Here is a 27,687-nt window from a genome sequence, read left to right as displayed (position 1 = left end):
GAATAGTCAAATGTTCTGGTCTGTCGCTAGAATAATCTACAAACTGAATATAATAGAGAATAAAGAATTTGCAATATCACAGTTCATGATCAAAATCATCCTCCTCAATCCAATGGCAGATGGTGTAGAGCGCTCTCTATGTATAACAATTCTATTTATATAGATGAAAAACCAAAGTAAGACTAATGTAAAGAAGATTCCAACTGATGAATAATTAAATAATACATGTACGAGCATACAACATCACAATATTCCACTCCCATCTCGTGATCCGTTTAGGCAATATCATAGAATTGACCAATTCCACTCCATCAAATAAGAGATGCAAATGCATCATTCAATCTCAATCTCAATCTCACTCGCGAACCACTTGGAAAATATTATACTCAGTCGAAGTGACAGAGTTAGTGCCTCACGACACGGTCCATATATAGCGTTCGCAACATTCGTTTTCCACCTAAGTTTGCAGTGAAAAAACACACCTGACAAAGAAGAGAAAGCACGGCGATCTTAGGGTGAACTAGGCCTGAAATTATAACACAAAATGAGCCAACATTGCGACTGCACTAGGCGATTCTGTTAAGATGCTGGAGGCGTTGTCTCCATTGTCATTGTGGATCGTTCAACTGCAGGAACAACACTAGCTCAAGCCAACAAGCCTTCTCTCATTCCGATGGCACCAGGCAATTTCGTTATGCGAGTGTCACGAATGTCCAAGATCCTCAGATTCTGCAAATTCCCAATGCTTTCTGGTAATTCCGTAATTGATGTCCATCTTAAATTCAACTTAGTTAATGATGCCAACTTTCCGATTGAATCGGGAATTTCTGTCAACGAGAGGCATCCTCGTAGCAACAAGCACTGTAGATATGCTAGATGGCCTGTGGAGCTAGGTAGGCGAACTAGCGATGCACAATCAGAGAGATCAAGAGTCACGAGCTCCTTCAAAGAACCAATAGATTTAGGTAACCTTTTAATCCTTGTCTGAGATAGATCCAGTAGAGTTAACGATATAAGAGAACCCATGGATTCTGGTAATTTTTTAATCCCTGAAATAGATAAGTTCAGCTGAGTTAGCGATACAATGGGGCCCATCAGTTCTGGAAGTTGAGCAAGTCGTTTACACCATGAGGCACTTAGAGTCTCCAGCTTCATCAAACAACCTCTTGAAATATGAATCTCTTGTATAGCAGTACCATCTAAGAAAAGCTCCCTCAATTCTTCCATTCTACCAACTCCTGCCGGTATCTCCTTCAGTCTACGACATCTCCTGACGTTCAAAGAGAGGAGGGTCCCGATGTCTTCGAGAGAAGGATGGATCTCTTCTAGATTCCCACAATCTTCCAGATTCAAAATCTCCAAGCTTTTGAAAGCAGAAACGTCAGGAGTTCTTCTTAAGTAATGACATTTTGAAAGGTTGAGAACTTTGAGCTTGGCTGCCATCTGAAAGAAAGAGAGGATACCTCAATGAGATTGGACCACTGCAACGTGTGATTTTCCACTACTCCTTGTTCAATTTTAGACTTTTAAAAATTCGTAAAAAATACACATGCGCCAGTACTCCTTTTATTTAGACTTTCTAAAAACTATATAAATGTCTCATAGCTCGGTTCCATTCTATCATTGCTCTGATGCCCCACTACTTCATGTTTGTTTTACTTAAATGTTTCTTAAGCAGTAGCGTTTGGCTACGTCACCATCGTATAAATGTTTCTTTTCGAAAGAAGAAAAGAGAACTTGGTCCTATTGGACCTTCGACAACACATTATTATTTTATAAGGTATGCTTTCTCTACATCTTACCTTGAGTGGACCCCATCCTCTCCAGTCATCCGAAATCCCACTCCCAGACAAATCGAGCACCACTAATTTCTTTGGTTGAAAATTAGCTGCTGCGAAATTCCAAGGAGTTTGCCACTGAAGCCATCTTAAATTAGGAAGTAGGTTTTGGAAATCTCCAGTGAGACCCCCAAACTCCATTTGAAGGAATCTCAAATTGGCCAGTTCTTTAAATTGTTCACATGTGTAGCTTTTTCCCCAGCCATTGCCAATTTGGAGGGCCTCAATCTTGCAAGTGCCCTACAATTCGGAAACATTATGGACAGTAAATTTTGCATGATGAGGTGAGGCTAATTGTATATAAAAATAGATGGACTAATTTCAATTTGTTGTCATACTATTATGGTCTAGGCTAATCACATGACAGGTTGTGGTTGCATATCTTATTTATGTAAAAATGTGAAGCTTAAGAGGGTGTTTTTGGAATGTTTCTCTTCTAACGCCTTTCGCCATTTGCACCTTTTGAATTCCCAAAACAGAACCCTTTTTTTTTTTTTTTTTTTCTAAAAGGTCTCTATTTATGCACACAGTACTTCACATGTATCTATCAAAATTCAAGCCGTTTACATGTGAAACAACACAACCCAAACTCACATCCTTTATATGTAAAGCAACACGATTCTTACAATCCAATTACATCCATCAAACTTGCCATTAAAATATGTATCAGAGTTAAGAATCCCAATTGTACAATCCCCTCTATTTTTTGGTGTACCTTGTTAGCAATTCTTGATAGTAAAATGAACACAGGAATGTCGCCGCAAAAAGTACGTGATTGTTTTTTATATTTCTTTCTTATCATGTGTTTCTCCCGTGAGTGTTTTTCAGGTACATGGATGATTTGTTAGGTGGTTTGAATTTTTCCTTCAAACTTTTATTCTTTCTGAGGAGACACTACTTATCTTTCCTTCAAAAGTTTCTACATTCTAGTATATTTATTGTATTTTGGTCAAAAACTTTACAAATACCCCCTTTGTCAGTTCCAAGCAATGTTCTATTCAGTTTATTACATTTTTATTTGTGCAAAAATATGCTCGTTGAAAAGCAATGTTCTATTCGGTAGCATGCTTTTAAATAATTTTGTTACTTCGTTATGTTTTGCACGTGCTTGGACAAATCATCCATAGGTTATAATCGCCTTTAGCTGCGTACCTTTAAGCTTTCATGCTAATAATGAAAATTAATCATCACACAAAATTCAAAACCATATTTATTTACATGACAAGAAAAATTAAACTTAGAAGTATTGGAATGAGCCATTGCTTTGAATTTAACCCCATTTTTACTAATCTTACGCATATTATTCTCATTAGTAAAATTTCATCAGTCACTTTTTTCACTAATAAATATTCTTTGTAAAATTAACGCGACGATGGATAGCCTTCACATTTATGTCTAATAATAAACAAAAACCTTTTGACTTAAATTAAGTATTACAAAGTGATAAGGGCTATCTCTAATTGTGCATTTGATCGTCTTAAAACATAAGGATATTATTAGTTGTTATTACGTAAACGCATGGTTCTAAGACTTATTTGATGATGATAATTTATTTTAAAAAATTTAGGATCAACATTATTTCTTATCCTAAATTTGTCGATTGGATTAAAAAATTGTGTGTGTGCATATATATATTTAGTCAATATTACTTCTATGTAAGCATATGGTTTTGAATTCCAAAGAAATTGTAAAGGTAGTATTATGTGATCACTAAAATATAAACGTTTATGATTCTCTATCAAGAAAGAGCCATATATGTTTTAAATAACATAGATGAATAGAGCTTTTAAACATATTCTCAGTAACCAACACTTCTATTCAAAATAGTGCATTTAAATATGCATCAGTTTTCACATTTTCAAGGATAAGGTAGACTCAATTGATTTTTGATTTGGTTCGTTTGTTATGCGACTTACGATTCTCTTCTTTCTCAAATTCAAGATAGTAGGACCCCACGATTTGTGTCATTTTCTATATTATTGCATGGAAAGACATTTGTCTCCAAGAAACGACATTTAACAAATAGTATTATTCATATTATGATGAATAGATACCTCTGTAGGAAGAAATATGCTTGGACCAGACACTACTCTTTGCATTTTCAGTGGCGTAGTTAATTGATGACTTTTTTTCTTTTTACCGAACATACTCTATGTTTTGTTGCTTTCTTTCTTTACTCTTGGTGATATAAGTTATACTGATTGATCTAATTCTCTAAAAAAACCTCCAGCTTTAGGTTCAATTCAATTTTGCCCGAACTTTTTTTTTGTCTAAAAAGAAATCTCCAATTTTCATGCTAGTTTCAAATTTGCCCACGCGTCATAAAATAGCCACTAATGTTTTCAAAATTATCATATTAAGGCTAGTTAGAGGTTCATTATTAGAACATGGGTATTCATCAAACACCTCCATCTTTGGGGAAAAGTGTTAGAAAAGTCCTCAACATTTTGCATTGGTGCCAATTTAGTCATAAACCTTTTTTTGGTGCCAATTGAGTCCTAAACCTTTTGTCTTTGTGCCAATTCAATCTTTTCGGCTAATCTTGGCCAGATATGGCTGACGTGGATGCCGGCCGGTCTACGTGGTACCACCGGCACTAACGTGGACAATTTTTAATAATATTTTTTCTTTTTTTTTTACTCCTTTCTTCAATCTTGGTTCCTTTTTTTCTCTACTTGTCTTAGACAACCGATACAACGTCTTCTTTTATATTGCATGAAAATAATGTTTACATTCTATACTTTTCTAGTGCTGTAGACCGTTATGGTAGTAGAAGTTTTGTGCTATGCACGATATTTAATATTTACTTCGCATTTTCTACTGTAATGTAATATCTCGTAATTTTCCAGGATTAATTAGAATGTAAATATGTGATTAACTCAATCTGATCAGACTACCTTGAGCAAAAAAAAAAAAAAAGATAGGGGCGCAAACGGTGATACTTAAGGTACTAAATCTGTATTTAACCCAACTTGAATAAAACAGGAACCAAGATTGCTAATCGTGACAACAGAAGTCAATACTCGGTAAAAAAATAGGAAGAGAACACCTCACAAGAAATCAAAAGAAAGAATCCAAACATCAAATATGTGCATCAAACAGATGCATGGGAAAAGCATGAACTCTGACACATTATAAATGTCAAGTTTTCTCTAAAAGTTCTTTGTCACAAATTATGTTTTTGTAGTTTTGTTGTTCCATTGAAGTTACTAAAGGAGAGTGTCCTCATCACAACACTTGTATCATCAATAACCAAGAAATTGCTCCTCAATTATGTCCTAAGATTAGGCAATGACAACAATTAATCGAAAGAGCTCATTTGCTAGTAGAAATGGTAAGCTTTGGGGACTTGGGATTGACTATAATTTTTATTTCAAACAAGAAAGAGAAGGTGGCCTCACATTCATCGACTAAGACAAGTAGAGAAAACTCTTACCTTGTTGTTGTCAAGCACATCTTCGGCTTCCTCCTTATTCCATAATCTGCTACGCTTTTGAGGCTTCTCTTGATTTTCCAGACGAACAATTTCTCTTCCGAGATCTCTTAGTTGATCATGCATCATTATTTTGCCGTCCTTGTCAATTTTGATTAGGGACATAAGACTTAATGCTTCTATCCCCTTCCCCGGGAAAAAGTTACAGGCATCCCACATATAAGTCGGAATTTGTTTAGATGATCCATTAAAAAAACATGCAATATCCAAAAATATTTGTTGGACCTCTTCATCTAATGCATCGTAGCTAATCCTCAATGACTCTTGCACTTTCTTATCAAGCACGTTCTTCAATTTCTTTGATGCATCTTTCCATGCTTCTATTGCCTTTCCACATAAGGATGAACCTATAATTTCAAGAGCTAAGGGAAGACCTCCAGTAGTAGATACGACATCATGAGATAAAACCTCATAATCACTCGGAGGAGAATCCTCTCCAAATGCATGTCGACTAAATAAGATCAATGATTGATCCAAAGGCAATTCGTTGAGTTGGTACATGTAGCTTGCCCTAGCCTCGTCAAGAATACTCTTGTTTCTAGTTGTTATGATGACTATACTTCCAGCTTTAAACCAACTGCCGTCTCTAGCCAAAGCTTTCAATTGAGTATTATCATCCATATCATCAAGAAGAATGAGGCATTTCTTACTTGTAAATTGGGATTTAATGATACCGATTCCCTCATCAACATTAGACACGTCACACGGTTTCCTTGTTATAGAAGAAATGAGTTGCATTTGTAGGAATTTAATACCCTCACGCTGAGATGTTTCTCGAATATTTGCCACAAAGCTACGACCCTCAAACTGACTAGAGAGTTTGTTGTATAATACTTTTGCAAGAGTTGTCTTACCGATGCCGCCCATTCCATAGATTCCGATAATCCATGTACCATTGAATTTAGAGTCCATCTTGCTCATAATCTGTTCTACATGATCGTCAATTCCCACCAACTGTTCGGGAACATTTAGTTGAAAAAGTCTTTTTAACTCACTCATAACTCTTCCAACAACCATTTTAACTAATATTGCTTCATGCCTGTCAAATGAAAATATAAATTTTGATATATGATGGCAATATTTATATTCATTTTCAAGTAAGATCTATGTATGAAAAAGTAAACAATGTATTGGAGGAAAATAACGTACCCGTTATCAATTTTCTCTGATTCCCATCCTTTCAAGGAACTAACTTCTCTGAGTGCTTCTTCCCATTCCTTCACAATCATTTTGTCTAAATTCTTTTTATGTGCATTGATAGCATCTCTCAATCCCCCCGTAAGATGTCGCACTTGTGAAGGTTCCACTTTGTAAAATATGGGCAACACTATTTGCCCTCTGCCTCTCTTGCACTTCAATATTTGAGCTAGCTCACGGAGGCACCATTTGCTCGAAGCGTAGTTTTCCGAGATAATTGGAATCGAGATCTTAGATTGCGTAATACTAGAGATAAGCTCTGGACCAATCTCGTCACCAACTCGGAGCTCATCATCGTCTCTGAACACGTGAATTCCTGCTTCTATAAGGTTTGTATAGAGATGATCAGTAAAGCCTGTACGAGTGTCTGTCCCTCTAAAACTCAAAAACACTTCGTAGTCAATCCCTCTCTTCTGTTCATCTCCGCCTTCATTATCTCCTCCATGCGGAGGGGTCGATGAGGAAGACGCCTCGAAATTCTGTTCTTCCGAATTCATCACGCAGGGATTAGGAGATTGATCGAGCATAGCCCTAAAAGAAAGCAAGATTTCACTGTCCAGAGATCTGCTAATTGCAAGAATGTCTCTCAGAACCCAATTCAGAGCGACATCAATTCAAACAAAAAACAAAAGAATTCTCACACACCTTAATCAGAAGAAAATGGAGCACTCAAAACAGGAACCAAAGAAGAGAAGAGAAGAGCAAGGAGTATCGATTACCTGAGGAGTGCTGACTCTACACACAACCCACCCACTTTCTCCACCTGCTGTGATCTCCGCCCATTCTCAGCCTTTCGACTTTGGTTTACCCCCACACAACACTCTCAGCCGTGCGGTCTTGGCTGATGGGTAGTACTTGCCATCTACCGATCCAAGACCCTTTATGCTAATCCAATCGCTGCGATGCATGCATGCTGCAAGGAAAGGACAATCACTGGAGGTGCGTGGAACCCACGCGGTTGCTTCTTGACTTGACTTGCTGTTTCCATTAATAAACAAAAAATAGAAAAGAAAACCAACGAGCGATGGAAATTTTGCAGGTACATTAATTTAATTGTCTTTTTCTGGATCAAATCCGTGTTTTATCAGGACAGGAGCAAACCCGCAGGTGCTCTACTGATATTTTTGAGTATTACGCGTAATTTCCACGGCATTATGCGGAAGGTGCGTGGAAATTTTGCGGTGCTTTGATAGATACTTGAGAGATCCAGCACGACTTGACTTAACTAACACTTGCCTTTTCTATTAATAAGAAAAAAATAGAATGGAAATCTGACCACCCGGTACAAACATGCTCCTCGTGCTAATCCACTAGTCAATAATAGATACATCTCAGAGGCCAGGCCCAGATTATATAAGACTTGTTTGTAAGACAGTTGATATTCAAATATGGAAACTGGAAAGTATATTGTTTTTAATCCACAATCTGATCTTTTTCCCAAGAGATTTCTCTAAAAAAAGGTAGATTTCGATATGCCACATCCTGTCTAAAGATTACTTAATCATCACCCTTCACCCGAGTCACTTTTATCTCTGTCCTTAGATTAATAATTTTTAGTGTCTAGATGTTTCCGTCATCGGGTTCTCCACAATCGAATAATTATACTGCGACATTTTTTTTCCCTTCTATACTTTTTCTCTGTTAAACTTTTTATTTCATGTTGACATTCTTTTTTTTCTTATTATTTTAGTCAATATCTTCACTTATATCAGTAAGGGGTGTGTCATTAGTGATTGGATGTTATGAACCAACAACTATATTACAATAACATGACTTTGACCAACTATATTGTCATATAATATTGCATCATAACATGTTAACATGTTGTGTATCATCATGACTTGATCACATAACTTTGAGTGAATATGCAATCAAGTCCTCCAGCCAAGTTTGCTTGAAACTCGGCAATCTAGTTGCTGCCAGCCGTCTTACACATCACAATCGGCAGTCTAACGTGTGTTAGAAAATTCTAAAGGACTTGAAGATATTATTGATATTATAACAACGTGGACATATATTTTGAAAGAGACTCCGTTTTGCTTAGAAAATGATGTCCTTTGCTCCAATGTTACAAAAACTCAGACAAAAAAGGCCCCCAATTGCAAATCCCTAATCGGCGGAAAACCCCAAAGTGCAGCTCTCCGAATCACAGAAATATATGAATGGTCGCGGACCCACTTATTAGACAATATCTTCCAGGTAGCATCAAAAAGAAAATTGAGATAATGGCAGCCAAGAATATGACTCAAGAACCATAAGCCCATCAAGAAATAGAGATACAAGAGATACTTCTTTAACATCACAGTATCAATTTATGACTGTACATAATGGGAGAGGTATTACTGGGATTAGGTATGCATATCAAACCTTTAGGTTACCACAAAGGGTCTGTTTAGCAACGTTTCTGTTCCTAAAAATAATTTATGATCAGAAATAGTTTTTTTCTATTTCTATTTCCTGGAACAGTTTCTGAGCAAAAAAATTCGTTTAGTAACTGTACAAAATTTCTATTCCTGAAATAAAAAAAAAATTTGTTCTTAATTTTTTCATATGATTATCTACTTAAAGTTTTTGAAGAAGACAACTTCTTTGGTATTTTTTAATCACTTCAACATTCATAAACTCATGATTTTTACGTTTAAAAAAAATACCTTTATGGGGTCATTATGAGAGTGGCATGGCCTAACAAATAAAATCATAATATATATGATATAAAATCGGATGACCTTAATACGATTAACAAAAATGTATCCATAATAGTTTACAAACACATTACAAAAGTTATGGATGACCTTAATACGATTAACAGAAATGTATTCATAATAGTTTACAAAGACATCACAAAAGTTGAAAATACAAAGTCATGGAATCTCATCCATATTGTGATCCCTTGCCATTTTATTTGCAATATTTTTCCTAATCATGTTTATCTCAGCTACCCCCGTAAGTGATGTATCGTCTGCAACCTCCATTTGTGTAGGTCCGAACGGGTACTCCGGATCTCCATATAGGAAAAAGTTTTTGTCCATCTTGTCTTCCTCACGAATGTAATTATGGAGAGCACAACAAGCAATTATAATAAGTGCTTGCTTTCGAATTGAAAATGGAGGCACGTGTCTCAAAATGAAGAAGCGATTCTTTAATGCTCCAAATGACCTCTCAATGATATTCCTGAGTGAAGAGTACCTATGGTTGAACAATTCTTTCGCTGTTCTGGGCCGTCTCTCTCTACCCCTATAATCGTTCAAATGATACCGTTCACCTTTAAACGGAGTTAAAAATCCTAGAAGTGCTGCATAACGAGAATCTACCACATAATATTTGCCTATAAGAAGGTACACATAAATTTGTTATGATATGCAACCGTTATACAATCATAAAGAAAATTATATTTTGTAGACAACGAAAATACCGAGTGGTGGTCGAGGAAATTGCAGTCGAGGAGTCTCAAGTGCTGCTGAGAGCACCCAATAATCGTTGGCAGATCCTTCCCACCCAGCATACACGAAAGTAAATTTCATATCAAACGAACAAGCACACATCACATTCTGTGTGATACTTCCTTTCCTACCTCTAAATGGGATTTGCTGCGACATAGTGGGATTTGCTGCGACATAGGGATGGAAGCATTAATGTGAGCGCCATCAATAGCACCTACGCAGCCCTGAGATTTTATGAAAGTCTAGTGTTACACATGATTATCAACTACATGTATTTGATTGTGTATAATTAATATGAAAATCATACCTTGAAATAGCATTTATGGTTAGGATCCATAAGAATCTCCTCTTGGAAAACATTAAAGGAAGGTGGTTTGATAACCTCATTTGACAGTTTGATAACTGCTTTCAACACTATATTGAAATACTTGCTTATTGTTACTTCCGAACGTTGAAATCTCTCACATAAATCTTCGTCGGAGTTTTTGTGACCAATCAAAGATAAAAATATCCCAACTTGTTCATCTACCTTTATATATCGACTATCTTTCAACCAACCTCTTGCGCTCATTAAACTACATAGGTTCAGAAAAACATGTCTCTCCATCCTGAAGGCTTCATATATCCTATCTGAATGTCCATAAACAATCTCCCTTACCCATTCGGGTCCTGACAATTTACTGTCCCTAATAGGTTCTTTCGTATGAACAGACATGTCCACTGCAAGAATATTCAACCATGTTATCATTACGTCAATATCAATGTCATCCAAAACCTGTTCAACTTGTGCTACCTGCCCATTGGACATACTATTTTGTCCCCCTTCCATAGTACCTATGCCATTACACAAATACAAGAATATCAATATAGATATATGAAAAAAATACCCACTAATAACAAATAACATAAGTCATAAAGTGAAACAAACAAAATATAAAAATCGCATACAATCTATCGTACCCAAGCCACCATACAAATGCAAGAGTCTGAACATCCAAAACCTTAAAAAACCAAATAAAAACCAACAAGATAAGTCATACAGTCAATGAAACCCCATGTAATTCACAGTACATTTCCCAACATCTACTAAAGACATTGGAGAAGTCCATTTCTCCTTTCAACCGGTGATAAGATGAAAGCCTCCCTCCATGCGGCACTAACGCAAGCTCGTTCCACTGACTTGTTATAAAGATCCTGCTCCAACTCAGGCATGCTTACCAGGACTCCAATCACAGCAGCTATAGAGTAGGGGTCTACAGGTGGTGATGCGACCTGTGAGGTGACAAAACCAGACACGGATTGACTTGCCCTAATTTTGATCAAATCTTATAGGGCTTTGTAGGTGCTACTAATAACATTTACGTGACTCTGTCTTCTCCTCTTGGTATTTGGAGTCTTATCCAACTTGTGCTTATCATGAACTTGAGTAGCAGTTTTGTCAGATGTAAATACTCCCTCATCAATATGGTGTTCACTTACATCCTCTCGACCACCGTCTGCATCACCACCACTAGTGTCACCTTCGTCCGACACCATCAAATCTTTGGCATTTCCTACTGCATGCTCCCTAGTAGCATATGTATCACCAAATACAAGACACAAGTCGGGATACTGAGGAAACCCATCCTTCTTGAATTTTGCCCACTCACTATTATCTTACAATTTTCATCATACGTCAGCAAGACAATGAAACCTCTTGCCATGTACACGTACAGTGATTTTAAAATGATCAAAGATTAAATGATACCTTGACATGACGTTCCCATATACTTGGATCATCAACAACAACTGTTTTGTTTAGATTATCCCAGCCAAATCTGGATGGTGAAAGAAGCTTATTAAAACTACCATATTGTTTTCTCAGTTTGTCCACCTTGTTCTTCAACTGCACTTGATTATATTGGAGTCCTGACCGTTTATTAAATTCAGTCCGTATGTTAGTCCACCCTGCTTTGTTGTAAGTAGAAGAGGTGCGATTTCCCTTTTTGACCTCTTCTACCAACAAACTGACATACAAGTTGGTTAAAGACTCGGTCCACTTTGTGTTGAATGCCTCTTTCTGGGATGTCATTTAACCTTCACTAGTTGAACATCATATGAGTTCATGATAATCATATAGATGGAAAACCACTTTCTGCATTGTTTTTTAAAGTAAAGATGCACAAAAAGTGCCACACCAAATACCATGCAAAGTAAATGAAAACCAACCAAAAAGAGAAGACCTAAAAATATATATAGTTTGTTTTTACACAAGTCCTTGGTAACTTTGTCTTTAGTTTTCCTCATTTAGTAAACATCATTCACTTTTATAACCCCGAGAATAACCTTTCTTTGTTCCAAATTCAATCAACTCGATTTTAGCCCTGTTTTTGTTCCTTTCGCTATATTATGCTTCTCCAACTACATCTCCTTTTCCTTTTTCCCAACCCCACTACAACACCCCCACCCAACTCCACAACAACACCCTGCCCTCCTCCCTCCCCTCCCTTCCTCTCGTTAGGGAAATGTCACCAAGCACTTATCTATCAGGAAATCATATAGCCAAATGACTCCAACCAGTCTAGCTACTCATAAAAAAGACTAGATATTAAAAAAAGCCTAAAACAATATTCCAAATCGAGAGATTATAAAGTCCAATTTGATTCCACAAGCATGAATACAACCTAGCATCAATAAATAAATGAATACGTGAATTGATATGTAAACACCTTAAACCAACCTTTGCAAGCATATACTAACAGCGAAACAAAAGCTTTGTCCACTTTTTTTTAGTATGACACAAAGACCTCACTATCCTGATGATCAAAACAGAGAATACACAAGATTGACCAATAAATGGGGCTACTTTTGGTACTTCAACCTGGACTATCGTAAAGTATATTGAACCTCTTAAATTTGGCCTTGAAAACTTGTAAACTCCTCCATTATCTCAGACAAACACTCTTCAGTCCACATTTTTTCAAGCAAGTCTTTTAAATTCAAAGACCGATCATCCAGAGGCAACAAGATATCCTATAAACTTTAATACACCACAACATGAACACATAGATGATCAGGAACTTCTTGTAAAGCAATAAGACATTCTATAGAAGCTCGTCAAAATAATGCGTTTGTCATTGTTTCCTTGGACCAAAATTAAAGCTTGACATGAGATTTGTACCCTTAAGTAAATCTTTCCACAAAGCGAGTCGCATGCCAGACAAGTAGTAGCTCTAGAACAAGTGGACTTTGAATCATATATAAAACGCTCTATCTGATGCACACAATAGCTTTGGCCTTTCCCATTCAGAAGGCAGTCAAATGCCGCTTTCTACTAAACCACCTGAAGCCTAGTCTAAACTATTGCTTAGAAAAGCACATCCTCAAAAGGCTTTCCCCATATTAATGTTAAAAGAAAAAGGACTCGTATCAAATTCATTAATTAAAAAAAAATAGAGAAATATTTTTAACCACCAGAAGTGCAAGGTTAGTCCGATACAGCCAGAGAATATCTGTAAACGGTCGGCCAAAGATACTAAATAGCATAAGAATGTGCGGAAGCTTCCAAACTTGAACCAAAATTAAAGCTTGACATGAGATTCATAGCATAATGTAATCAACGCTACAGCATCAGTCGACGCTAGGGTTTCAAATTTATAAACAATCACAGCAAATCCATATGCAGAATGCAGCCATTCAACTTCAAGAAGTGAGAAGCACAACTAAAGAATGTACAACCACAAGGAATTGAAGCGAAAAACTTGGATTCGGGCGATCGAGAGAAGCAACCGAGAGAGAGGTGAGCACGATTGGAGCAATCGACAACCGAGCGAAGAAAGGGCAACTGGAGAGAGGAGACAGGAGAGAGGCAACGCGACTGGACAGGGCGACCGAACTGATGCGACCGCCAGAGGAGAGTTGTGTGTAGATCTGGACTGGACGAGAGGTGACAAAGGTAATGCCACTACAGAGAACCGACGGGACGGAGGCGACACCATCGGAGAGAGGCGATCGGATGGAGGCGACACCACCAGAGAGAGGTGACCAGACGGAGGCGACACCACTGGAGAGAGCCGACCAGACGGAGGTGATGCCACCGGAGAGGGACGGCGAGACCGAGGCGATGCTTTGGAGGGGCGAGCTGAGAGGGAGAGCACGAGTTGGAAAGGCGAAGGAGTGAGAAAGAGATATTTTGCTTTAGAGGGTTCTAGAAAAAATCTTTTTTTTTTGTTTCAAAAATAGAAAGTAAATTTTTTTTTCTTCTTGTTTCTGTTCCAAATATATTTCCTGATCACTTTTTTGTTTTGAGAAACAAAAAACTAACTGATTTTACTAAACGGATTTCTATTATTTTTCTATTTCGAGGAATAAAAGAACAGAAAAACAAAGAAACAGTAACGTTACTAAACAAAATATCTCCATGAGTTATGTAATTTAGCATTTTCTTCCAATTTACACGGTAATTAATCAGGAAAGCCCTGATGCTACAAGGTACCATGACAGCCTGCAATTATAAATATAATTGGACTCCCCGTAAATAAAAGGGTTAATACCACGAAAAATCATAAATCGGTAAATTTGCGACAATTTTACCCCGAACTAAGTTTTTGATCACCAAAAATCCCAAACTGGTACACCTGTGATAAATTTGCCTTGAACTATTGTTTTGACCACCAAAAATCCCAAACTGGTATACCTGTGACAATTTTACCCTAAACTAATTTTTTGACCATTAAAAACCCCAAATCGGTACATTTGTGACAAATTTACCCTCTGTTAGTGTTCGTTGAATTGGATTAATATCACGAAAAATCACAAATTGGTAAACTTGTGACAAACAATAGGGTAAAATCCCAAACTGGTACACCCATCAATTACCACGTATCATCAAACTTAGCAATTTGATAGTACAACGGAGGGTAAATTTGTCACAGGCGCACCAATTTGGGGTTTTTGGTAGTCAAAAAATTAGTTCGGAGTAAAATTGTCACAAGTGTACCAGTTTGAAATTTTTTGTGATAAAAAAAATAGTTCAGACTAAATTTGTCACAGGTGTACCAATTTGGAGTTTTTCGTGATATTAACCCTAAATAAAAATAGATGAGACGTGTCATAGTGACCAAAGGAAACAAATCTTTTGTAACTCGTTGTAGCATTGAAAAGAAGCACGTAAATTGCGGACGGATTTGACCCAAAAAAAAATTGTTGAAGCCAAAAGTGAAGCCTCGTAATTCAGATAACAACCAAAACAATAAAATGACTAAGGGTGCGTTTGGTAACCATTCTGTTCCTGGAAATAATTTATGTTTAGAAATTATTCTTTTTGATTCCGTGCCGGGGAATAATTTCTAAGCATTTGAAGGCGTTCGGTAACTACCCAAATTTTCGATTCTTGAAATAGAAAAAGAACCGAAATGCATTTGGTAACTGCACAAAATTTCTTTTATTAATAATATTTTGAATTTTTTAATATTTCTTTCTTTTTTTTTCTTCTTCTTCCCCTTCCTTGGCCATGGCTAGGTCGCCGGCGCCGGCGACCGGCCACAGGCTAGGGCCGGCGAGGGCTAGACCTTCACCGTCGTCCTCGCCAGATCCGGCGAGGGTCCAGCCCTCGCCCTCGCCAGCGGCGACCAGCGACCGGCCACAAGCCAGGAAGAAGAAGAAGCAAAAAAAAAATTTCTTTTCATTTTTTATTCTTGTTCCTAGAATTAAGAAGCAACTTTTTTTTGTTTCTTGATTCTGTTTCAAAAATGATTCTGGGAACAAATTTGTGCAAATTTGTGCCCGGGAATAAAAAATTTACCAAACGGATTTCTGTTCTAAAACTGATATTGGGACCAAAAGAATAGAATCAGTTACTATTTGGCCAGTAACTAAACGTAGCCTAAGGGTGCGTACGATAATATTTCTGTTCCTAGAAACAATTTCTGTTCAGAAATAGTTTTTTTTTATTTCTATTCCCTAGATGAGTTTCTGAATAGAATAATGTGTTTGGTAACTACACAAAATTTTTATTCCCGGAATAGAAAAAGAACAGAAATGCATTTGGTACAATCCTAAAATTTTCTATTCCCGATTTTTTTCATTTAATTATAAAAATGTCAGTGAAGACTTAACAATTCATATTTTGATAAAACTAAACTAGAAATAGAATCAAGATATAGAATTGGATGACCTTAATACAATCATAAAAAAAATTATTCCTTATAGACAAAGTAAATACTGGGTGGTATTCGAGGAAATTGGGGTTTAGGGTTTGGGGTTTAGGGTTTAACATTTATGATTTAGGTTTTTAGGGTTTTGTGTTTAGGATTTGGGGTTTGGATTTGGTTTGGGATTTAGGGTTTTGAGGTTTTGGATTTCGGGTTTTAGGTTTGGGTTTTAGGGTTCGGGGTTTGGGTTTGGATTTTGGGGTTTCGGGTGTTAGGTTTTAGGATTTTAGGGTTTCTGGTTTAGGGTTTTACGATTTCAAGTTTTAGGGTTTGGGGTTTTGAGGTTTAGAGTTTCAGGATTTAGGGTTTCGATTTTTGGTTTTGGGGTAGGGTTTTAGGGTTTTGGGGTTTGGGTTTGGGATTTAGGGTTTTGGGTTTTCAGGTTTAGATTTTGGGTTTGGGTTTTGGGTTTTGGGGTTCGGGGTTTGGGTTTTAAGGTTTGGATTTTGGGGTTTTAGGATTTACGGTTTTAGGGTTTCGAGTTTAGGGTTTTAGGATTTTGGGTTTTAGGGTTTAGGAATTAGAGTTTTAAGATTTAGGGTTTCGATTTTTGGGTTTTGGGGTTTAGGGGTTGGGGTTTTAAGATTTTAGGGTTCGGGATTTTGGGGTTTTGGGTTTTAGGATTTGAGATTTTGGGATTTAATGGTTTATGAAATTGTTTCTATAAAATGACATTGTTTCTCGTTTTGTTCCTGAGAACAGAAAAGTAGATTTTTTTTACTTATTGTTTCTGTTCCAAATCTATTATCCGGCCACTTTTTTATTCTGGGGAATAGAAAAATTAACTGACGTACACAAACAGATTTATGTTCTTTTTCTGTTCCAGGGAAGTAAAGAACAGAAAAACTGAGAAATAGAAACGTTACTAAACGCGCCCTAAGTTTGCACGTTGGTGGCGAAGTTGATGGATGTTGTTTGTGGCAATAGTCACCTGACAGCCAGGAGAAAACCGATTTGGGAACATCATTGTCGCACCTAGGAACCACCGACGAGAAAATATTGCATTGATTGGCCCATTCAATGGACGACACGTTTTGAACAAAAAAAATAAACGACACGTGGCGCCACGTGTCATCCATGGATCTCTCTCCCCGTTAAAGACCTACGTCTCTTTTGTCTCTCCTTTATTTCAAATTTCACTCCCTCTCTCACCTCCAAATAATGACCAAGGCCGACTCTTTCTTTCTCCGTCACATCCCCATCGCCTCTCCCCAAAAGGCCCCACCAGTCAAAGCTGCTGGGTCCAAGCCCCTCCGCCTCCGCCTCCGCTGTCGCCTCCAAAGCCCCAATGGCAACTACAATTCATTAGCTGACTTCTCTCTGTCTCTCTTGCACGATCATACCAATGCACCATGGACAAACGCCAAATCCCCGGCTATTTCTGTTGGGGTGATCGAGCACAAGGTCTATGCTCGTGTCAGTCTCTTGGGGAACCCTAGCGATGTCTACTATGGTTGCACCATCTCTCTCAGTCTTGGCAACTTCTGGGCATCCGTACGAGCTCGTCGTCATGCCTCACCCCATCCACGATCTCGTCCACTTTAATTCTCTCAATCTTCTGAGGTTTGTATTGATTTATGTGCGATCTACGTTTTGGTTTGATTCTTTTGCATTGGCGTTTGTTGACGCTGAGAAGTTGTGTGTGTCAAAGGAAACGATGATGTGTCCTGATTCGGCTACAATCTCTCCACCACTTGCTCATCAAGCAAGATTAATTCTTTCCAAAGAGGAGATCATGATAGCGTCCCTCATTAATTTTGTAACCCTAGCTTGTATTATATAAAGACACCACACTGCATAGTCGAAGTATGTAACAAAAAAATTCTATCACTGAAACACAAAACACTTATTGGCAATTGCCACCCATTCTCATCTTGTTAGTTCATTATTTTTACATGGTATCAGAGCCATATCTCACAAAAGCATAAATGGCAAATCAATTAGATTCAAATTCATCCCCATCTTCCCCAAACGCAGCTGCTAGCAATCAAACAATAAGCAACCCAATCCCAAGTGTTGCTAATCCAACTGATCTCATCAAGAATGCTGTCCCACCATGTCCTCTCATCCCTCCCACAGGGGGCTTATCTGGATTAATCACATGTCCTGCGGTTGGTATCAAATTAACCGGAGACAATTACATCATATGGAAGGCACGCCTCCTCCCCTTTCTCTGGGCTAGTCCACTCCTGTCAATTGTGGATGGAATCGAACCATGCCCTCCACACACTATCATTGAAATCAGCAAGAATGGTGTCACCAAAAGTTCACAAAATCTAGCATATCAAACATGGTTTACCCGGATCAAATTGCCTTGGGGTGGATTCTCAATTCCACAGCTGACAACATCATTGCACAGCTCTCCAATTTAGGCTCTTCAGCAGCCGTGTGGTCCTTCTTGGCTCAATCATATGCAGCACGTAACAGTGCCCGTGCCACACATCTACAAATGCAACTTTAGACTCTCCGCAAGGGAAGTCAAACAATCACGGAATATCTACAACAAGCAGCCTTCCTTGTTGATCAACTTGCCTCGATTGGTGAGAACATCTCTTCACAAGAATATCAAACTCACCTATTGAGGGGACTCATAGCGGAATATCAAATTTTAGCAGTGTCAATCTCCGCTCAAAGTCAGTACCAATCCCTTACACGTGAGTCTCTACACGGGCTGCTCTTGGCTCATGAGGCACGACTTGATTTGCTTGAGCCCATCACCTCCCCTCCACCAATGTTCATGATGTGGACAGCACACCAAACACCTCAACAGCTTCCTTCTCGCATGGACAGGTCACCACGGCCTGGGCAACAATTTCTGCAAAGTGGGCAGCACTTTGGCCCACAAAATTGAACACTAAATTACTCACCAAATGCAGGCAATTACAGAAATCAAAGGAGGGGCAGTGTTCGATGTCAACTCTGCAATCACTTTGGCCACCGAGCCAATGTGTGTCGTGATCTTGGGCCTCCACCAAGGCTCGGCACCACAGCTCCACATTGTTGAAATTCCACCATCACCGTCAGTCTTTTTGGACCCGTGGTATCCAGATTCCGGTGCCACACACCACGTCACAAATAATCATTCTCAATTGTCCTTCCTTCAGCCCTACAAAGGCAACCAACATGTTACCATAGGTAATAGGTCTAGCCTCCCGATAATCCATACAGGTACTCTTGTTTCTCAAAATTTTCATTTGTCTAACGTCATAGTTGTTCCATCTATAAAGAAAAACTTACTTTCCATTCATCAATTTTCACAGGAAAACAATTGTGATTTCATTTTCTCACCTAATTATTTTTTTGTGAAGTGCCGCCGTACGGGCAAGATTCTCTTCCAAGGGAACCTTAATCAGGGACTCTATCAACTGTCGGATCAGTCCAAGCTTTCTCCTTCAGCTTATTACCTGTCTCAGTTAAGCTCCTTTGTCCGTTGGCACCATCGTTTAGGCCATGCTGCATATTCTACTATTTATCGCATGTTAAATAAGTCATCAATTGTTCAACCAACTTGCTCGGCATGTGCACCTAGTAAGAGTCATCATCATCCTCATCCTCCCACTTTTCATAGATCCAAGGCTGCCCTAGAATTGGTTCATTTTGACATTTGAGGGCCGGCTCCTGTAACGTCTCATCAAAACAATAAATATTATGTTTGTTTTATTGATGATTACTTCAAATTTTCTTGGCTTTATGTGTTCAACTCTCATGATCAATTTTTACATATCTTCGTGGTCTTTCTAAACTTTGTTGAAAACCAGCTTAATACCCGAGTTAAAGCCATCCAAAGTGACTATGCTGGAGAATTTCTTTCTGCATCTTTTAATAAATTGTTGCTGGAGTGTGGCCTTTATAAACGGACATCTTGTCCTCACCTAGCCCTTCAAATGGTTCGGCCAAGCGCAAACACAGACATGTGGTTGAAATGGGTCTAGCCATGATGCACCATGCGTTTGTTCCCTCTCATTTTTGGGATTTCGCTTTTGAAAGTGCAATTCACATTATCAACCGATTGCCTACTCCTGTTCTGCAGCAGCGCAGTCCCAAGGAAGTACTCTTTTCTACCGCACCATCCATTGAGCATCTTCGAGTTTTTTGGCTACGCTGTGTACCCGAACCTACGACCCTATGCCAAGCACAAACTGGAGCCCAAGTCACATTGATGTATTTTCTTGGGATATCCCTCAGGTGTCAAGGGCTATCGCTACTATTCTCCACAACAACAATGGTTCTATACAGTTGCAGACGCCATCTTTGATGAGATTGTTTTTTCCGTTTGCTGCTCCCGTCACCGACATATCATCAAATGTGTCCCCACCAGCATCATTGGAGTTACCCCTTTATGTTCCCCCACTAACGCATTTGCAACCTGATGATTCGCATATGCAGGAGCTGAGGACTGATGCATCCCACATGTCAACACCTGTGCACAACAGTCCCATCACCTCCCGCTCAATATATCTCCAATTGCAACTAGAAGTGCCATCTCCTGCCATTGAAACTATCCCACATACCACAATCCAGCAGGCTACCGATCCGCCACCACAACCAGTGCCACCAGCCCACCCCATGGTGACCAGACTTCAAGATGGCACCATTCCTCGCCGACATGTGCAAAAGGATCACACCTATGCACTCACCACTTCGGTAGCAGTCCCATCTACACCATCTTGTTACACTCAGGCGGTAAAAGACCCGCATTGGCGAGCAGCTATGGCTGAAGAGTACACCGCATTGCTGAAAAATCAGACATGGGAGCTTGTACCATCTCCTCAGCACTGTAAGCCCATTGGCTACAAATGGGTCTTTCAGGTCAAGCTTCGTGTAGATGGCTCTGTTGAATGGTACAAGGCCAGATTAGTCGCAAAGGGCTTTCGTCAACAGTAGAGAATCGACTATAATGAAACCTTCAGTCCGGTGGTGAAATATGTCATGGTTCACACAGTCCTCGCGGTTTCATTTTCTCGGGGTTGGCAACTCCGGCAGCTAGATTTCAAGAATGCTTTTCTCCATGATCATCTCATCGAAGAAATATTCATGGATCAACCTTCAGGTTTCGTTGATCCCCACCATCCTCATCATGTCTGCCGCCCGAAACGATCTCTCTATGGCTTGAAACAAGCTCCCCATGCCTGGCACCAATGTCTCAGTAATTTTCTCGTCTCCATAGGTTTTGTAGTTTCTACCGCTGACTCGTCACTGTTTATACTGCATACAGCCCAATACAGTATTTTCCTGCTCGTCTATGTCAACGACATCATTATTACATGATCCCCTATAGCACCATTGTCTGCTCTCTTGGAGTCTACAAAAGGAATTTGCTATCAAAGACTTGGGTGAACTCCATTATTTTCTTGGGATCGAACTACAATGCACTTCGGATGGTATTCTTCTTCACCAGACAAATAACGCAATGGATCTTCTTGCCCGAGCAAAAAATGCAGGATGCGAAGCCTGTCACCACCCCATGTGTAGCGGGCTCGAATATTCCATCTACTCATTGTGGTGAGCTGTTCTCGGACCCGCCACTTTATCGTAGTACCGTGGGCGCATTACAGTATCTTACTCTCACTCGGCATGACATTGCCTTCGCTGTCAACACTGCCTGTCAGTTCATGCATGCACCCACGGAGGTCCATTGGTAGTTTGTCAAATGCATATTGCGCTTTGTTCGCGGCACGCCGCACCATGCAATACTCTTTACTCGCAGCCGTAATTTCCATCTCCATGCTTTTTCTGATGCAGGTTGGACTGGGGACCATGACACAAGACGGTCAGTTGGCGGCTTTGGCATATTCCTTGGCTCAAATCTCATCTTATGGAGTTCCCGTAAGCAACGGACGGTCACACGATCCAACACAGAGGCCGAATTCAAAAGCTTAGCCAACACAGCTGCTAAACTCATTTGGATCGAGGCTCTCCTACGCGATCTCGGTGTCTCTTGGCAAGGCCCTCCGGTTCTTTGGTGTGACAACATCTCGGCCATCTATCTGACAAGGAATCCCATCTTTCATGCTCGGACAAAGCACATGGAAATTGATTACCACTTTGTGCGAGAACGGATCGCCAAAAATCAATTGAATGTTCAGTACATCTCCACTACCGATCAACCTACCTACCAATATCTTCACCAAAGGACTCTCCATGGCTCGCTTTCAACTTCTACAGTCCAAGCTTACTGTGTGTTCGGCCACATCAACTTGCGTGGGGGTGTCAAAGGAAACGATAACGTGTCATGTTTCAGCTACAATCTCTCCACCACTTGCTCATCAAACAAGCACTACAAAAAAACTGGATTTTTGCCACGAAAATTTGTGACGAAAAAATTTTCGTTGCAAATTTGCGACAAATTTTCCAACGAAAAGTAAAATTCGTTGGAAATTTCCAACGAAAAATTTTTCGTCGCAAAATTCGTTGGAAATTTCCAACGAAAAATTTTTCGTCGCAAAAATTCGTTGGAAATTTCCAACGAAACAATTTTCGTCGCAAAATTCGTTGAAAATTTCCAACGAAAAAATTTTCGTTGCAAAGTTTGTTGGAAATTTCCAACGAAAAAAAATTCGTTGGAAATTTTCAACAAATTTTGTGACGAATTCAAAAAAACCCGGTATTGTTCGGCATTTTTTATATTCGTTGGAAATTTCCAACGAATTTTCCAACGAATTCCAAAAAAAACCCGGTACTATTCGGCATTTTTTATATTCGTTGGAAAATTCGTTGGAAATTTCCAACGAATTTTCCAACGAATTTCAATTTTCCGAGCAATTATTTTAGTGTGTACAATTTTCGTTGCAAAATTCATGGGAAATTTCCCACGAATTTTGCAACGAAAACCCTACTTGTTCCTTATTCAATATTTTCGCGCTCGTTATTCCCACAACTTTCAATTTCCACATCCACTCTCTCTCTCTCTCTCTCTCTCTCTCTCTCTCTCTCTCTCTCTCTCTCTCTCTCTCTCTCTCTCTCTCTCTCTCTCTCTCTCTCTCTCTCCTTCGCCTTCACCTTCTCCCTCCATCTCCCCCTCCGCCTCCCCCTCCGCCTCCTCCCCCGCCGCCCCCCCTCCTCCTCCGGCTCCCGCGCCATGGACACCAAGCCTCCGACGCCCCCGACGGCCCCGACGCCCTTGACGCCACCAAGCCTCATCGCCGGCGAGGGCCGAGCTTGCCCGGATTTGGGCGAGCTCGGCCCTCGCCATGGTCGGCGAGGCTAGGAGACGACGACGGACTTGACGGGCGGCGGCCCCAAAGCCTGCTCCCGCCCCTGCTGCTGCTGTTGCTTCTTCTTCATCTTCGGCTATGGCGAGGGCCGAGCTCGCCATGGCCGGCGACGAGGCGGGCCCTCACCGGCCATGGCGAGGGCCGAGCTCGCCATGGCCGGCGAGCTCGAGCTCGCCCAGATCTGGGCGAGCTCGGCCCTCGCCGCCGGCGAGGGCTATTTTTCGATCAAAAAAAAAAATTTCGACCAAAAAAAAATTCTTTTTTGATGGAAAGAAAATTTCCACGATTTTTAACTCGACCAAAAAAAAATTTGTAATTTCCAACGAAAAAAATTCGTCGAAAAAAAAAATTCGTTTCCAACGAATTTAGCCACGAGTTTTCCAACGAATTTTCTAACGAAAAAAAATTTATCGCAAATTTCCAACGAAAATTGAAATTTTTCGTTGGAAAAATTTGCGACGACTTATTACCAACGAATTTTTTTTCGTTGGAAATTCGTTTTCCAACGAATTTTTCCAAATTTTTCGTTGGAAATTTCGTCGGAAAAAACATGTTTTTTTGTAGTGAAGATCAATTCTTTCCAAAGAGAAGAGATCATGATTGTGTCCCTCATTAATTCTGTCACCCTAGCTTGTATTATATAAAGATACCACACTGCATAACCGAAGTATGTAACAAAAAAATTCTATCACTGAAACACAAAACACTTATTGGCAAGTGCCACCCATTCTCATCTTGTTAGTTCATTGTTTTTACAATGTGGACTCCTTTTTTGCTGTGATCGCGTCATGAATCTAGCTGCATTGTATTTTGTGGCAATCTAGGTTTGTTTCGATTCTCTTGCTCGTGCTTGAGTTTTGGAAATGTGGTTGGAAGTTGTGCATTGATGAGTTGATGATTAGTGTGAGAGCAACATTGTGTGTCCAGTCTCTGCAATTGCATTTTGAGAAATCCTGCGAGTTATTTGTATGTTCTTGCTGTCTGAGAGGATTGATTCGAAATGGGTGCGAACGCAGGTGAATCGGCTGCAAAGTGAAGGATACTGTGGAGGAGTTCGTTTGCTCATGGCCCTCTGTAAACTTTTTCAGAGTTACTACAAGAATAACAACATCGATCTTCATGGAGATAATTTCACATCTCTCTTACGAGACCTTTATCTACTGAAGATGTTTATTTGGTTTGTAGTGATAATCATTGTATGCAACGTGAATTGCTAAACTATGACATTCTTTTTAGAATGCTTCCTGTCTATTTGAATTAGATTGGTGAATTTTCATGGAAAAGGTCGATCGCATGTAACCACAAGTGACTATCCTAAACTCTTTGTTAGGTTCACAATGCATACACTAGCTCTAGTTACTGACTAATTAGTGTTGTGACTTCTTGCTGTTTTCATTTAGCAAGTTTATATCCTCGCCCTCGCCCCGTCTCTATGAGTTATTTATGAAGGAAAGTGAGAGTTGCTTTGTCGATGTATAGGAGTGGCATACAAAAGACAACTGCTATTGGAGTGGGCAGATATTGTATGTTACCCCAAGTTTTATAAGGCTGACCAAATGATGCTATTTAGATCTTGCATATGTACAAGCTGTATTCTTTCCCGACCTGGAACTTTCCTCTCTTTCTTAACCCCTTTGAAGTATGTGAATATAGATTTTAAGTAAAAAGGAAGAGCTGTAAAGAGAGAAGCTTGAGCGTGAAGTGTTATCCACTACTCTTCGTTATCTTAGATTCCTACATTTTTCCTATAGCAGTAGTATTGTTTTCAGCATTGGTATCAATTGTTCGTGAGCTTGGCATCACATCTTTTCATCTCTTGTTATCTAAAATGAGCTAGCTTTTGTTCTGGTTGTTTTAGATTGTTTGGTTCACATGTGATTTAACTAGATTTTCTCTTTCGAGTTTCTTACGAGACCCTTTCATTTTTAGAATGAAGCTAAGTTCATCTTTTTATTCTTCTCTCTTAATTATATTGCTGAACTGTAACTTTGTTTTCTCAGACAGGGCTTCAGGTTCGAGTGCTATAGTGTTTGCTGCTTTAAATTGCCTTCTTGACTTCTATAATGTCAGGCATTTGGTGAAAGTGGAAGTTAGACCAAATCTTCTGCTTAATGCTGAAAAGGAATTGGGAATTGTTTCGGGCTGCCAGGCATATGGGCCCCTTGTTTACATGGTATGTGTTCACCCCCTTCTTGCAGAGTCATGCATAGGTTGTATGAACCACTGTAAAATTGTAGCTTATTTCTTTTCTCCTGGTAGGATTTCAGCAAGGAAACATGAGGAAGTTGGGGCACGGCGTCTATATTCCAACGGATACGTGTCTACTCCCTCCTTCATAGCTCATTTATGCTTAAAATCCAAGTGATTCCGGAAAGGTTAGCACTCGCATTTTGGGTTTACATTTTTTTTCCCTCCAATTTTCCTCATTCCCCTGAATACATAGGCCACTGGAGATTACAATTTCTCCCAGTTCTCAGCACTCGTTAGCAATCGATCATCTGGCAGAAAAAAACTAGCTATAAGGTGTTTAATCACCATCTGGCAGAATAAACTAGCTAGGAAATTAATTTTTCAACCATTTTATCGCTGCTTGAAATCGATTGAGTGTACAGTTGCTTAGCTTTCATCTTTCAATGAGCTTATGTAAATTTAGAATTGAAATATGCTGCTGGTCTAGTTACATGAGTAGAATGCAGCCTCACGAATTGTGGTAACTAAGTTTTTCTTGTGGTTTCATTCAGGAGCATGTTTGGAGATGAATGCCTTGGTGCTTTAAACATGGAGATGATGGAGGTGGCCCAAAGAGTGGGCGCTGCGTCAAAGTTCACTGCCAGTGGAGGAGCTGCGGTTGCTTGCTACCCTGATGGGCCATCGCAGGCAAAGTGTCCGGAGGATGAATGTCGAAAAGCTGGATTCATCCCCAAACCAATACAAGTAGGTTCCATCCCATTTGAATTACGTCGATCTCGACGCAATGAAGAATTACTTAGTACTGATGAGTCCTGGCAGATTGGGATAACGACAACTACTCTTATTTATATATTTTGATCCAAAATAGGAAAAATCCTTTACCCGACTTAAAGTAGAAAACTTATTCAAACTAAGAAACCACTCGGACTAGGAAACCTACTTACCTACTTTGATCGGGTTTCCAAGACAAATTCTCAACACCAATGATGGTTGAGTTCATTTATTTTCTCAATGAGCATATATTAGTTATGTCATCTTTTGCTAATGTAACTCTACCAAATGTAGCAACTTGGATCCAGAGTATGCCTCCAATGGAAAGCTTGCTGAGAAATCAGATGTCTTTTCTTTCGGTGTTATGTTTTTAGAGTTGATAACTATGCGTTGTTCGATTGACAGAACTCGGTCCTCTTGATGATGATAGCATGGCTTATTGGATCAATGGTCTGTCAACAACATAAACTGGGAAATCTGTTCTTTTTCCTATTATATAAGATCACTAACAATAACATGCATCAAGTAATGTCGTCGACAGACTACTGACTCAATATACCATATGCTATTCTCATAGAGGGTCGAGTTTTGTGCATCGGACGACGCCCAATTATTAACTCCAGAGGCACACACCAAAAGGAAAGACATACATATGGTTTCTTAGTTTTCCATTGAAGGCATACTCTCGATCCAGGTAGCTGCATTAGGTAGACTTGTATCAGCAAAAGAAGACATAACCAATATATGCTCGGAGAGGAAACAAACGAACTCAACCATCATTGTTGTTAAGAATTTGTCTTGAATTTGAGCCTGCACCCGATCAAAGCAGGTTTCTTAGTCTAAGCGGTTTCTTAGTTGAACAAGTTTTCTAGTTTAAGTGGGCTAAAAGGTTTCTGTTTTTCTTTTTTTTCCTTTTCTTTGGTTTTTTTTTTTTGGTCGAATTTCTTTTCTTTGTTCAGTAGGTATGTTTGGTTTGATTTTGAAAAGGGATATTTTCTTCTTTACTTGCTCGTAACAATTGATGCGTGTATGGAACCTCTTTTTACGGCCTCATATAGTCATCTGGTTTCTCCTGAACAGCTCCAAGCATTTGATGAGTCTTGATTTAATTATAACTGTTGCCTGTGGTTAAAGCAAAGCAGATTGAAGAGTTGGCACATGACAAGGGGACAGCAATATGTGCTGATGTTGAACATAAAAACATCGAACATGCTTCAATTTGAAGGTGATATTTCTCTCTGCAATTTCATGCTATGTAGGATTTCGTTAACAAATGTTTGCAGGGACACTTAACATTCAAAGAGGAGATAGAGAAGAGTCTGTAGACACGACTCCACTGCATGTGCATGTAGC

At 39.3% G+C, this 27,687-nt stretch overlaps 1 protein-coding gene and 3 pseudogenes across 2 annotated transcripts; 1 reads left to right on the top strand and 3 right to left on the bottom strand.

Moving 5' to 3' along the window:
• Positions 1–336: 336 nt before the first annotated feature.
• Positions 337–7,407, bottom strand: LOC115684237 (disease resistance protein RUN1-like). Of its 2 annotated transcripts, none has more exons than XM_030608960.2 (5): positions 7,248–7,407; positions 6,481–7,092; positions 5,275–6,370; positions 1,803–2,078; positions 337–1,443 (listed from the first exon to the last, which is right to left on the bottom strand). In XM_030608960.2, exons 2-5 carry the CDS (start codon positions 7,053–7,055, stop codon positions 646–648), a joined length of 2,745 nt encoding a protein of 914 aa, XP_030464820.1. In that variant the 5' UTR covers positions 7,056–7,092; positions 7,248–7,407; the 3' UTR covers positions 337–645. The 2 variants fall into 2 exon arrangements, with proteins under 2 accessions (XP_030464820.1, XP_030464821.1); XM_030608961.2 differs by having other exon boundaries at positions 6,481–7,059; positions 7,248–7,371.
• Positions 7,408–9,389: 1,982 nt separating this feature from the next.
• LOC115684238 (uncharacterized) lies at positions 9,390–10,797 on the bottom strand (annotated as a pseudogene).
• A 257-nt stretch (positions 10,798–11,054) lies between these two features.
• LOC115684251 (uncharacterized) lies at positions 11,055–12,334 on the bottom strand (annotated as a pseudogene).
• Positions 12,335–17,320: 4,986 nt separating this feature from the next.
• Positions 17,321–27,136, top strand: LOC115667626 (glucuronokinase 1-like; annotated as a pseudogene).
• Positions 27,137–27,687: the final 551 nt, after the last annotated feature.

This window comes from Syzygium oleosum, unplaced genomic scaffold (genome assembly GCF_021117445.2).
Source record: "Syzygium oleosum isolate NSW1041296 unplaced genomic scaffold, Sole_v2.1 Sole_v2.44, whole genome shotgun sequence".
Lineage (NCBI taxonomy): Eukaryota > Viridiplantae > Streptophyta > Magnoliopsida > Myrtales > Myrtaceae > Syzygium > Syzygium oleosum.
Note: the sequence above shows the minus strand (reverse complement) of the source record. Positions and strands in the feature narration are given on the sequence as shown.

Excerpts from the sequence above, each read along its gene's own strand:
- LOC115684237 (XM_030608960.2), bottom strand. The coding sequence starts at position 7,055 with ATGCTCGATCAATCTCCTAATCCCTGCGTGATGAATTCGGAAGAACAG. Across the intron at positions 6,371-6,480 it reads TCAGAGAAAATTGATAACGG|GCATGAAGCAATATTAGTTA; the intron begins GTACGTTATTTT and ends TTCATTTGACAG. Across the intron at positions 1,444-1,802 it reads GAGGATGGGGTCCACTCAAG|ATGGCAGCCAAGCTCAAAGT; the intron begins GTAAGATGTAGA and ends TCTTTCTTTCAG.